The 14,573-nt window shown below is 37.9% G+C and overlaps 1 protein-coding gene across 1 annotated transcript in view; it reads right to left on the reverse strand.

Moving 5' to 3' along the window:
* Positions 1-14,573, reverse strand: part of PREX2 (phosphatidylinositol-3,4,5-trisphosphate dependent Rac exchange factor 2) — a 234,360-nt gene that overhangs the window by 39,262 nt on the left and 180,525 nt on the right. Inside the window, exon 35 of the mRNA XM_019726246.3 lies at positions 13,235-13,349. Coding sequence (XP_019581805.3) covers positions 13,235-13,349 — 115 coding nt within the window. The remainder of the gene's footprint in view (positions 1-13,234; positions 13,350-14,573) is intronic.

The raw sequence follows: 14,573 nt of genomic DNA on the forward strand, positions 1-14,573 counted from the left end.
GTCATTTAAGAACAGCCTGTTAGCAATTAACAGCTCCATTTCTACTTGAGTGTTGGGGAAGAAAAATGCCGGAAAGTTAACAAGACAATCATGTGACCACAGAGGGCAAGACTTTTTCATATTACAAAAAGCATTTCTGGGAGATTTCTCTTATGCCCTAAAAACAGAATTCTGGTGTCAGAGGTAACGTAGACACACCCCAGTCCTCCCTTATTTCACTCTCCTTTTGACAGCCTTCCACCTGCAACTTGACTGGATTAAAATCCTATTCTCTGCTTTCCAAACACTCCTTTTTTCCACTTTCATTCTATCCCTCTTTTCATGAGTCTGCCAGGGTGATATTCCTTTCCTGTACCTGTAACATGTATATATCACCACAGGCACCATCTACTGTTAAGATACAGCATACATTCATATTTTCCAATGGCAACACCATGCCCTACCATTTTGAAACAGAATCTCTGTGGAAATAAACCGAGAAAGCAAGTCCTTGAAAATAAGAAAGGCTTTCCAAGCCTAAGGTTGGACTATATTAATAACAACGCATCTCATGCATCCAGGAAAAAAGAAAGAAAAAAAAAACACAGCAAAGTCAAGTAATATTTCTATTTTAAATGAATTCTATTTAATTTAATAGCAATCAGTTATATCTCCAGAAAAAGTGGCACTTGCCTATGAAAGGATAATGTTCAAGTTTAAAATCATAAAAGTCTTATACAGGCTCAATTTATATTAAGTTGACAGGTCAGCTGCTTCTCCTCTTTCTCTGCATTCCTCTTCTAACTGCAGTTGTCATTTAAAATTACCTTTCTAAAGCATCGTTACAAACATTTCACTACCTCACTGAAAGTCATTTAAAGGACCCTCCTGACAATTTCCCAAGAATTCTTGTCCCGTCACTCACCTCTTCACCCTGCTGAGTTCCTGTTCCATCCCCACAAACAAACTGTCCACCTGAAAACCTCCCCACCTTTTCTCTGCCTAGAATTCCCTCTCACCTCCTTCTTCGTGACAAAAGTCTGCCGACCCTTCAAAATCCCACTCAAATATAACACCTTGAGAACTGTCCCACAGACAAATTGATCTTACTATGTATGTAATGTGTACTGAGGTGCACTCATTTAGTCATCTTTACTAAACTGCATCCTGTCAGCCGGCCCAGACCCATTTTTTTTAAAATTTGCAATCCCATCATCAAAGACCCTGCCTGATACACAGCCTGGATGTAGTATTGAATGGAATCGAATTTTATTTCACGAGCGCTATAAAGGAGTTGGAGTCACCAGACTATCAAGAAACTAAAAATATATGTGACCTAGTAGAGGAATAAACACATAGTAAACATCTCAATTTCAAAAACAGATAAAATAATTATTATGCACATTTAAAACAAAGATTCTTTGTTTGCAGGGAGGACTCTTCTTAATCTTATAAATATTGGGTTACATCTCAATTAGCACTGAAGCATGATACTTTTTTAAGGAAAGTAATCTTCAGAACTTAGAAAATTAGAGAGGAAAGGTGTGTAATAATCTCTCCTTACTGAGGACAATTTCGATCACACAAAAAATATTCATAAGGTCCCTTGCAAGCCTCACAATAGTGTTGTTTTACTCCAGCAAGAAATGATGCAACAAAATTATTTTCTAGTTTTTAAGTAAGCAAAGAATAAAATAAACATGGTTAAGTACTATTACATGACGTTAAGTACCTAACTCCTGGCTTTTATACTTTTAAACTGGAACCTATAAAAGGCTGTGTTTTCTTCTACTGGCAAAATTCAAGGTTCTTAGTATAGTACCTGACACACAGCAAGTCATCCAATGGTAGCTATTATTATTATTATTATTATTACAATTACTATATCTTTAATTAAAAAAATTTTTTTTTAAATACAAATTATATATATATAATGCGTACAATGTGATTTGACATACATATACATAGTAAAATGATTACTACAGCCAAGCTAAGATACCATTTTTGTGTGTACTGAGTGCACATGAAATCCTTCTTAACATCCTTCCAGTGTTCGATACAGTATCAGGAAGTATAGACATCGTGCCTGTATATTAGATCTCTAGACTTAGTCATCCTACACAACAGCAAAGCTGTGCCCTCTGACCAGCATCATTCTCTTTCCCCCAACGTCCAGCCCCTGGTAACCACCATTGTACCCTGCTTCGGAGTACAACCCCTTCCGCTTCCCTTCCCCTCCCCCCAGCCTTCTTCCCTCCCTCTGTTTCCTGCTTCACGTCACTGTTCTCACTCTGAACACTCTCCTGGGTTATCTTTATTCCTCTCAGGAACCCCGATCTGTCCATGTTTAAACCCCAGATTTGTGGATTCGTTTATTTGTTCAGTGAACAAATAAGGCAGGCACAGTGGCAGGCACTGAGGATAGAAGAGTGAAATAAGACAATAGTTACCTGCGAAAAAGCTGTGCTTGAGAGAGGACAATAAACAGCTCAGTACAGTCAGTGGGATGGGTGATGTCACAAGGCTTAGCAGAGTGCTAAGGCACATTCGTGAGCACATTAGGACAAGTAGGCATTAGGCGAAAGCAGTGAAGGGTCTTTAAGGCATAAGGAGAACCTTCAGAGTGAGAAGAGGAATAGTCCATTGAGACCATGGAACTTAGGTGTGGGCGAAGCTACTTAATTACCTGGAAAGAGGGGGAGGCATGAGAAATGGCAGTTGGGAGATAACTCAGCAGATATAAACAGTAGATGAATGAATGAATGAATGAATGAATGAATGAATGAATGAATGGAAGGAAGGAAGGAAGAAAGAGAAGGTAAACAAGAAAAGAAGGAGGAGATAGACAGGGGACAGAGATAAGGGGCTAGAAGGAGGGAGAGTGGGAGATGGAAGGAGGGGCAGAGGGAGCCAGAGAGAGAGGGAGGGAAGGAGGGAAGGAGGGAGAGGGGGAAGGAGGGAGGGGGGAGATAGAGAGAGAGGGAGAGAGCGCCCTATGCCTTTTTTTGCCATGGATTCTGTTATGTTGCATTAGATGGAAGTGAAGAGGTCAATGATATGAGACTTAAAAAAATGTTCCCTTGTTCTTATTGTTGACAAACCACTGTAAATCTGTCTAACGTTTCTGAAATCCATGGGATATTCAAAAACAGTTGAGAGCAATAAAAAAAATACTCATCGTATAATATTGTTTTCTGGACATAAAGACATGCTCTTCACACTTTTATTCCATTACGTCAACAAGTATTGTTAGAGCATCTGCTGAGGCATAAAGCACGGTTCCCTGTTCCAGGAACACAGCAACGGCCAGAGACAAAGCTCCAGAGACAAAGTTCCTCCTCAAGGAGTGTGTACACCTCAGGTGTGAACATGTCCTTCGTTCCCAGCTGAGTGTCTGAAGAACCTGACTCCAGCAGCCTCTCTTTGTGGAAAAACAGAAACTCCTAATGCTGGCTCTTCCTACACCTGCTTTTCTACACAGTGCGGCCCTGTCCTCCACGTTACTCCAATAACATTACTTTCCCCAGACACGCACAACACAAGCTTGTTCTCTTTCCTTTGGGCTCTGCTCTCAGCTCACTTGACAATTTCCAACCCCGTTTTGGGAACACACATACACAGATGAAGGGCCAAAGCGACATAAAAAAAAATACTCAACAACAACTGCTTATTTTAAATCCTGCCTATGTCCTCTGGCTCGTGCCATTCAAACTGTGGTTCGCAGACTTAAGAAATTGCTAGCAAGAACAGCGAAACTGCATAACAATTCATAGTGTGTCACCAGGCAAACACTCAAAAGCACTTGTCCTATAGAATGGGGTGTAGAGCAGCACGAGTCAGTCCTAGGTGGTGTGAGTTGCAGGAGAGTCATCACAGCAGGGCCACACGGCAATAAGTGATATTGGAAGGTTAGTTTGTCAACCCTAAACCCAAAGTGTATAAAAACTGAACAGAAGCATAAGCATCCATTCTTATTTAAAACTTGTCATCTCTATAGTCATTTTAATTGTTAACCAGAATTTTTAAAACTGATAGTTTAACATACCGTGTTTCCCCGAAAACAAGAGCTAGCCGGACAATTGGCTCTAATGCATCTTTTGGAGCAAACATTAATATGACCAGGTATATTATATTATTATATTATATTATATTATATTATATTATATTATATTATCAGGTATTATGTCATATCATATCATATATCATCATATCATATCATATCATTTCATAAAGTCTCAGTCTTACATTATAGTAAAGTAAAACCAGGTCTTATATTAATTTTTGCTCCAAAAGATGCATTAGAGCTGATTGTCCGGCTAGGTCTTATTTTCGCGGAAACACCATAGTTAATTAGAGAAATAAAATTGGTAATATTTATCCATAATTGACAGATGACAATCCAATTTCACTGGAGTTTTGTTAAGAAATTGCTTTTAAAGCTTCTTCCCTCCTGTCGCCATATTTCTGTGAGACCGGTTTTCTTCTACTGCGAGGGTTGTTAAAAACAACAAAGGAAGAGTTTAGAGATACATTTTTCCCTATAAGCTATGCTGCCATTCTAACCCAGATTAGTTACCAAGCAAAAAATTAGCTCATTTCTCACACTGAAAACTTTAAATATTGGTACATGCAGCGTTTGTTCAAAGTATATGTAAAGACATTGAATATGGGGAATCACAATTTCACTCCTAACCTTTATTTTGATTGTAGAATAACAAAAATGAGTTTAATGGAAATTCTTTACTAATTGCTTGAGGAATCTAGTCACATTCAAGTGCAGTGGAGCAGAGCTGAATGTGACAATTTCCTTTTAGCTCTTAATTACACATGGTATAAAAAGTTCCCGCTTCCAGTACTCTCATTGGAGGTACTTGGAAACATTCTGCGACGTTGTTCATAGCAGAGTCAGGCAACCCTCTTTTCTGCCTTAAGGCTAAATCCAGGATTGGAAGCACAGCTAGCTAAGGCTGTATATCCTTCTGGATAATTTTCCACAATCACCTCTAGCTCATAGTCTTCTGGTGTGAAATCAAATGCCATACCTGGGTTATTTTCAGGAGTATCTCTGTGCACAGATAGGGTACTTCGAGCTCCATTTTGCATAGCTGTTTTATGCAAGTGCCCTCTACGTCTATCCCACAGGACAGGGAGATCAGCTGCCCCAACACCTAAAGCCTTGGAGAAGCCTTTGAAACTAATTTTATTCTCTGAGTGAGCTACATTGCAGGAAACCCAGGAAACCCACCTTCAGGCAAATATTGAGGAATACATGAATTTCCTCTCAGCTAATACTCACAACAGCCTATAAAGCATCACTAGCTCCAATGGATGAATAAGGAAACCAAGGCTGAAATACTAAGAACTTGCCCGGAGTCACAGAGCTAGTCCATGGAGAGTGGGGACTGGAATTCACACTTTGCCGACCCCCCACCTTCCGGTATATTAGTACAGCAGGCAATTCCAGGTCATTAACCTTCCATTTCTTCTCATTCATATCACTGCAGAAATTCCATATTTACCTCAAACCAACTAAAAAGTGTTTTCCCATATCATACACATCACTTGGTCTAATTAAGAATATTTCTCTCTCTCTTTTTTTTTTGTTTCCCTCACTTGGCTCATAAGAAACGCAATGCACGTCACAAAGATCTCCTAAAAATGCTTGTCCCTTAAGACTAACAAGGGATTTCTTCATCTTTTGGAGCTCTACCACTATGGAACCAATTCTTTTCAGCGAAAACAAAACAGGTGTCCTTTAAAACACTTGGAAATTCTCATTTTTTCAAAGAGGATTTCTATTTAAGTGCACTTAACTCTTTTATTGTAATTTATTCCAACAGCATTCAATCATTTCCCCAAGCACACACGTTAATCCTCGGATTATTTGCTACTTTGGAGAAGCAACGGAACGTTGTACTAAAAGCATATGCTTTGAAGCAGAACATCTCTAGCTTGGAATCTTGGCTCGTGCTGCCAGTTACCTGCCTTTGAACCATGCACAGAACCGCTCTGCATGTGAGGTGCTACCCCCTGGGACATCTCAGGCATTATTTTGGTTTTAACTATTACCTCCATGTTAGTGACTCCAGTCTACTGGACAGAGTCACTTGGATGTCAATCCCCTATCTCAAATCCAATTCAGTTCAGTATCTTGCCAGTTGCAATCCTGAAGAAGCTTCTTCCCTTGTTATGTCACTATATTAATGACCCAGACACCCAATCCAATGAGTCTGTCTCCCTCTCAACACGCTGTCTTCAATCGAGAATATTTTTTTTCCTACCTCCCCCAAATTTCTAAAATCTATACCTTGCTCTCCATCTCTATTTCTATCTGTTAGGGTTGCTAGTATCATTTGCCTGCATAGCTTCCTAACTAGCCTCTCTGACTAGTCTTGATCTCACCCCTAAATTGTCCTCAGTGGTATTACCAGGATGCTCAGTTTAAAATTCACGGCCCCTCCCCCTGCACCACTGAAAACTCACAAGCTGGTCCCCTCACTTACAGGCTTAAACCTAAGTTCCTCAGCTTCTAACCCTAACCCTAACCCTAACCCTGCTCCTGCCCACGCCTCCCGCTTCCTTTCTGCCCCTCCTCATGCATCATGGTCTTGCCATGCTTTTGCTCATATTATCCCTCCCACTGAAAGAGCTGCTCTCCCCTCTTTCACCTGGCCCACTAGTAGTCCTCTGTCAACACTGCCGCATCCCGAACTCCTCAGGTTTCCCTAAATGCTCCTCTTTTGTGCCCCCTGGGCATACAGTTACCTCTACCATGGTGGTTAGTTGTGTTTCAAAATAACCTGTTTACTGCATTTACTCTCCCTCTCCTTTAAGATTCTTAGGGATGGATTGTCTGATTCATCTGTGAATGCCCAGCACTGTACACATTCCTCCACTTGCATATAAGTACACAATAAATATTGTTGAGCTATAAAGAATATTTCCCAAACAGAATGGGGGTAGCTAGGAAGACCTGTTCAGCATGGACACTAGAGACCACACTATTCTATATGAATGGTATTCTGTTAAAGTCATCGTGTCCATCAGGAACCCACCACCATTTACACTGCATCCTGGTTTGGTTGTCTCAACTTTGGGGTATTTATATATATACAAACATTCATTAACCATCTGTTAGCAGATACCTTATCAGCAATGGGTGACACAAAAGAAAAAGGCAAGAAGGAGAAACAGAGACATAAAAAGAGTATAAAGCATGATGGGATAAGTGCTATACTAGAGGCATATAAAGAAATATAAAGAAAAACACTAACTTAGGGGAGGTGGGAAGCCCGCATGAGGGGATGGATTTTGAGGTGTGCCAGGAAAGATGGGTAAGAATTGGCCAAAGCAAGTGAAATGAGACTCATTCTGGATAAAATTACCAAAAGCCAAGCAAAGATGTACTTGATGTTCTCCCTGAATGACTGACAGAATTTCACAAACTTGAATCTATACAAAATGTTGAAGTTGTGCATGTTTCAGGTAACTAGACAGCTAATTTTAGAAACACAATGTTCCATTCTTCACACAAATCAACACTTTTTAGTAAATCCATATTAATTTCTTCTAAGTCACAGTTATGTCTTTTTTGAATCAAAAGCTCGGGGCCTAAGCTAAATTTCCTGACTGGTGTAGGAGCAAAGCTCTGAAAGGAAAATTTATAATCATTTCGTTCACCTTCCATGGTACATCAACCAAACAAAGGAAGTTTGAAATGTCAGCAAAAAGGAACTGACCAAAAGCAATCAGAAAAATATTCATTGAACGAACTGGACTAGGATTCCATGAATATATATTTTTTAAAGACTGATTGTCCTGGTGATGGGCTAGAAAAGTCAGCAGAGTTAAAAATAAAAATCAATCCTGCTTCCATAAGCACTGACAATTTTTCCTCCTAGAGTATATTTCCCTGACTGAATCTTCAGGTTATGCTCATTTTCTCTTTAACACTTTCAGTTCTCGTTTATTCCAAAAGAAATTCTAGCACAGAGTATTCTGATCTTCCCTTTGCTTTGGTGAAAACAACAGCTTTTCTTCGCTTAGAGATAGAGGTTATTCTTGTCAAAGGTTTCTTTTTGAAGATGATTTTATCTGCTTCTGCTTGTCAGCCAGGATATCTAATCATCCTTGATAAATATTATCACAATGAAGGATTTGCCATAAAATGTGAAAAACACACAGTTAAGTAATTCAGATCTCACTGCTGCTCTTATCTAAAATAGTATTAAAAAATTCCTTTAATGTAAAAGCAAAATAAATATTAGATATAATTACAGCTCCTCAAGGGCAAATGAATTAGTCTGAATGCAGATAACAATATGTACAGTCCAGATAAATTAAACAAGATTACATGCATAAACATACATGCAGGTGTATCACATTCTCAGAAAGCAGTGGTAGTAATGTTTAATAGAATTATAGTATTTTTCAAATAAAGAAGAGCTATGTTGCTCTCAAAAGTGTCATTATAATTTCAAGTTTATCTGTTCTTGTCTCGTGAAATTTGAGACTTGGCCAGGCTATTGAATTCTCTTGAGAGAGGTCTCCAACAGAATCAACATCTATGCCCTTCAAATGATCTAGATTTTTCCGGATCTAACAAGTAGACTGAATACTAGAATAAATCCAATAAAATGATAATTGCATAAAAACATAGACCATTGCACTGCAATTTATCTGATTTCCAATTCAATGCAACTATTTTTATGGTCCTTACTACATACCAACTACAGTGGAAAACCAGGACCAGTTGTCCTCCTATGTATTGAGCAAGGCAGATAAATAACTCACAACTCAAAATAAAGCAAACACAATACAAGAGGTATTATGTTTTAAAGAGGAAAGTGGTTAATTCCAGCTGAGGATGTAACTGAAGGCTTCCTGCAGAAAGATAAATTTGAGATGGATCTTAAGTAATTATACTCTTGGAAATGGAAGTGGAGCTAAAGCTGGATGAGGCTTAAAAGAAGTTGGGTTAAAAGAAGTTGAGGGAAAACTGATAGTAAAAGAGGTACAGGAGGGCATATTGATTCTGTTCACACATCTGTTTCATGCCCCTCTTCCTCTTGAATTCCAGACTCCATAAAACTTACAATTTCCCCTTCCTCTATTACGATTTTCACACATGGTCTTCTCCGGGCTAGAAAATACCACTCCCCACCCGCCATACCCAACACCATTATCTCTCATCCCAACTCCTCTTTCAGATCTCTGTATAAAGGTCACTTCCTCAAATAATTCACTCCTGAAACCTTCAACCATCTTCTCATCCCACCCCCAATTAAGATCAATTCCCTTCTTATACATACACATAGCACCTTACACTTTCCTACATCATTTTTTTTACATAGTGGTACAAATTTTTAGTAAGAAAATTAATGTTTCTCATAACCCATAGGCAGCATTTCCTTGAAAGGCAGCTATCTTGTCTACTGTGACTCCTCCCCCACGTGGCGCGCTGTTCCTGGTACTTGGTGGGCATTCAAATCTAAGTATCCAGCAGTCTCTTAGTTTTACACTGTGTGAGAATTTGTCACTTAAGCATAACTTATATCTTGAAAATGTTAGAGCCTTTATATATTTCGTATATAGAAAAAAAATCTAGCAAAGTTTCAAACGTTATAAACAAATGCATATTCTGTATAGACTTTTCTCTCGTTACTAAAGAATCACGTCTGACATAAAATAAAATTTACCACCCCGAAACCTCTGTGTTTCAAATCAGAAAACAGAAAGAAATTGAATATACACATTGACTTTACAGCTTGTCTTGGAGAAACAGAAATATGGATGCATCTTAAGGTACAAAGAAATGGAATTCAGCTGAAAGACAGAATAGAACATAAATAAATATAAAACTGCTATAGAGGAGATAAATATGCATCAGACATGTTTCCAGTTAATTTAAAAAGAAATCACATTATTTAGTAACTCTAAAGCTGCAGCTTTTAAAGAAAAACAATTGAAGGATAAAGAAATTATTTATATTCTAATTAATGCTCACTCTCAGATTTTATTAAGTCTGTATGATTGTTGACTTAAGGTTGTTGCCACAAGTCCTCATCATATACTGTTTGTTACCCAAACAAGGAATGAGAGACAGTGTTTTATGAGTTGAATGAAGGCCCTGAAGGAAGAGCCTGGCAGGGGGACATGTACCTAGTACAGTGATACCTCGAGTTTCTAATGTAATCCGTTCCGGAAGATCATTCGAGTTCTGAAATGGTCGAAAACAGCCGACAGCTAGGCCTCAGGATCTGGCACTCAGCGGAAGCCGTGTGACACGTTCGACTTCCGAGGTGTGTTCGAAAACCGAAGCATTCACTTCGGGGTTGACAGCGTTCGTAAACCGAAATGTTCGTCAACGGAGACGTTCGAAAACCGAGGTACTACTGTACTGAGATGAAGTGTGAAGCGTGAGGTCCCCCTGATGCTCATGCTCTCATGCTGTCCAAGAGTGGTACTTAGAGACACAAAATGGCAGTAAGTCCATGCCATCCTTCATGACTATCTCATGCCAGGAGAACACATCTACTGACATTTATTTTTCTCCCTCAGAGTAGAGAGAAATGACACATTTCATGTAGGTGCTCCCATGGGAATAGCCAAAACACATACGTACTTTGGGCCAGACGTTTCTCAGTTGGAAAAAAAAAGAAAAAACTGTTCAAAACATATGGCTCTGAGATTGGTATTTGTGTAGCATTTCTTGTTAACATAAATAAAATATATTCTTTTCACTTATGATATAAAATATATTTTAGCTTTTTAAAAACGTTCCTTTAAAGAAAATGTGCCATTCCCTATCCACAAAGGCACATCTTAAGAGAATATATGCTTTGAATCATTTTCCTGTCTACTTTCTGTAAAGATGATGAATTTACATTTAGATACCCCAAATCATAAGCCCTAAAAAATTCCAGTATGAAGCTGTCACTTCACAAAAATAAAAATCAGTAATATACAACTAATACACAACTTGTTTCCTTTTAATTTTTCTGTTTTATTTTGCTGTGAACTAATACTGAAAATATATTTAAAGCAATAATAATCTAGACCCCTCAAATTGAAAGGAGTGCTTTAATACAAGGAATACTGTTCAAAGTTACAATTATATTTTATCTCACTGGTTACCATGCAGTGGTGCTTTTTGCCAATAACCAGGTGCATTAAAATAGAAGGGTTTGGTAAAGACAAATTACATTGTACGTAGGGCAGGAAAAAAATGAGGCTAATGGGAATGATGGCTCATGGCCAGAGGGAATAAAAAAGAAAGTCTGAGGTAGAAAACAGAGAGTAAGAGAGCACAAGGATGGTGACAATGGGAAATAAAAATGCCCTTCTTCTTGAATGCCTTGATTAGAATTTCTGACGGAAAACTCTACATGCTCTTATTTCTTACAAATCAGAAAGAAATCAATCAAGAACTTTATCTGACTTGGCACAGGACAGTATATGTTAGGCATAGCTGTTAAACCTTTCTGCTGGCTTCACCTTGTTCACTGAGGTTAAGAAGGAAACCAGGGTGTCAGGGCTCAGATGCACGTGGCAAGGATGCTCCAGGTACACTTCCAGGTCCCTATTCCCATGGAGGCTGGAGGACGAATGGTCAGACCAGAAAGCTGAACTCTGCTCGCTTCAGTACTGCCTCGTAAAAACTTGAACCATTTTGAATATTATTTGCAGTAGAGGCATGCAATACAAGTGGACAGCAGGAAGTAAGTAAAATCTTTCCAATGGCTTCGGCATTGCCCTTATTAAAAAAAATCTAATCCTTCTACAGTGACCTGCAGCCATTATCATAACCAGGCCGCTACACATACCTCTAAACACGCATCATCCTTCTCAAAGCAGTAGAATCACCTGGGCCTTCTTTGCCATCCTCAAAATTAATAAGCTTGCCCCCACGATAAGTCTGCATCAATTATTCATTGTTTGCAGGAAGAGCTTCCCCCAGATTCCGGCAAGGCTGTCTCCTTGTGATTCAGGCTTCCGTTCTGAATCCCGTTCTTCTCATCTCTAACTACCCACTCTAGATGACCAACTTCCTAGAATTACATTTTCTCCATTGTATTAGGTTGGTCATTGCGGATTTTTGCAATTATTTTTAACCTTTTAAACCGTAATGACTTTTGCACCAACCTTTTCACTATGTGCAACACTTCATTTATGGATTTATTTGTTCATTTTCTGTCTTTCCCATTCTCATAAGAATGAAAACTTCATAAACATCGAATGAATGAATAACTGATGGTACAGAATCAGAGTAACTGGGGGGCACTTGATAATAGCTGATGCCAAACCTTAAAAACAGAGTTTGTTTTCCGTGTATAATGTTCACTTTATTCACTGGATGGCCTTAGATAGTACAAAAACTTGTGTAAGTTGTCGCTTAAAACAGAAATGATATGGAACAAACTGTCTTATTACCTAACCCGCCTAACCCACCTAGCATTGTTACTGACTCTTAACATGTTCTTAAAAACTGACAGGCATTATGGCTATCATTATCTTTTCTTTTAAGTAGCCAATTATTTCCACTTATCCTTTGATGTTCTGGAGAAATCTCTATAACTGGAGGGGAAGCCACTGTTTCCACTTATCCAGCATCCTTACCCTGTACTTTTGTGACAGTCCATTGGTCTTCTGTGGTGTTGAGCTCACCCCAGAATGGGCACATGCTTGGTTCTGGCTAACAAGTGCCTCTTAAGGACTTTGCTGGAGCTCTCAGTGAGGGAAGGGGGTCGGGCGGAGGTGGGAGGGGTACCTTTTCTTTGAATGCAACACAGGTCTGCAGTGACTTAACCACATGTGAAACAACCCTGCCTGAAAATGACCAAGTCCATGTTTTATCATATCTTCCATGTTAAACATATTCTATTTGCGTGAAGGTGCCAGCTGTTTAATGGTCCATAAAGAAAACTATTTTACCTTTAATCACCTGGCCCTCCTAGAGGACACCACTATAAAACATCAATGCTTTTTTCCTGGAAATGGTCTACGAAATATTTAATCCCTAACCTTCATCAGAAATTAAAACAATTACATAAAAGTGTTCAAATATTTTTTCCTATTTTATTTGGGAAAAAAGTATACCCATTAGAATAGTTGAAATATTAAACCCTAAATAGAGGACTTTATATCCAAAGCAATTTAATTACTCATCTACTATAATGGATGTCAAAAACTCTATCTGCTCTTGTCAAAATATGGAAACTTTTTTTTTTTTTTAAATAAAAGAACAATTAGGTACCTGAGCTTCTGGTTGTACTGCTTGACCTTTTCCAATGAGGCTGCATTTATTTGGGCTTGGAATTCTTCCACTGAAACATTGTCTCGATAATAATATCCTTCCATGCTCTCCAGTGCTGTTTAAAAGAGTAAATGTACTTTTCACATGATTTTATAACTCAGTTTTGACATGTTTGGTGTAATCTTATTGATTATCAGCAAATGTATTAAATACATCAAATATGACACATATGTAAGAAACTATCACTAACCAGATCAAAAATCAATATCATTCGTTTGCTCTCAAAATAAATGTCAAAGATTTCATGATTATCTCTGTTAAGTAGGCACAGGCAATTTCTAATTTAAACTGCCTTCTATTTTTAGAATGTTTTATATATGTTCTTTGTGAAGCTAAACTCAAATTTCATATATATTATTAATATATAAACACACAAAGGGGGGTGTGTGCGTGTGTGTATGTGTGTGTGTTTTTACATATAAACACATATATACATACATATGTATGAGAAGCAGAACAGTATTAACATACATAAGAGTAAAAAAATGAAATTGTCATTCTCTATGTATATTCACATTGTCTTGTAGCCGCAATTAAATTATGAAATATTAGTGCAATAAGTAAGAAGTATAGATAAAGTGAAATCTTAGAATACTACCTCTGCCCCAATGGTCAGTTAATTTAGTTAAAATAAATAAACATATATATAATACACACACGCACAGAGTCCCACTGATTTTAAATATTTTTTGATTAATATAGATTCCTTCTTAGTTAACATTTTCGGTTAAGTGTTTCTTTTCCCTTTAAACTTTCTGCACTGGTAATATTTTTAACCTTTTGGAGAGGAAATGAAGCACATGAAAGTGCCTGGAAGTACAAGAATTCCTATGGAAAGTTTTCTAGCAACAGGAATGACAATAGGTCCAATTTGTAATCAATTTGTCCAATGTAAATTATTTCCCCGTATAATTATTACCACTAAAGAGCCTCAATTTTTCAGCAGATTATTTCAAAATAGATAAAAAAATTAATCTTCTTTCAATACTGCTAAATGCAATAGTTTCTAAACAAAATGATAATGTTTCCTCATATTGACAGACACTCACCACCATTTTTCGGTGCAAAAATAGGAAAGTCACTGCTAATTTTAGCTGTGCTATGTATTCTAAACCGGTTAGATTTCTAGAACATTGGAGAAACAACAAATTCTCCAATTTGTTGTACAGGACATTAAATTTATTGGCTTGTTTTAAGGATTGTTACTTTTTATTCCTTACTTCTGCATTAATTGGAATATTTGCACTGGTTCAGCAAGCTTCTGTTCCTGAATACACAC

Source organism: Rhinolophus sinicus, chromosome 7 (assembly GCF_057876585.1).
Source record: "Rhinolophus sinicus isolate RSI-liver-muscle chromosome 7, RSI-T2T, whole genome shotgun sequence".
In the NCBI taxonomy this organism is placed as follows: Eukaryota; Metazoa; Chordata; class Mammalia; order Chiroptera; family Rhinolophidae; genus Rhinolophus; species Rhinolophus sinicus.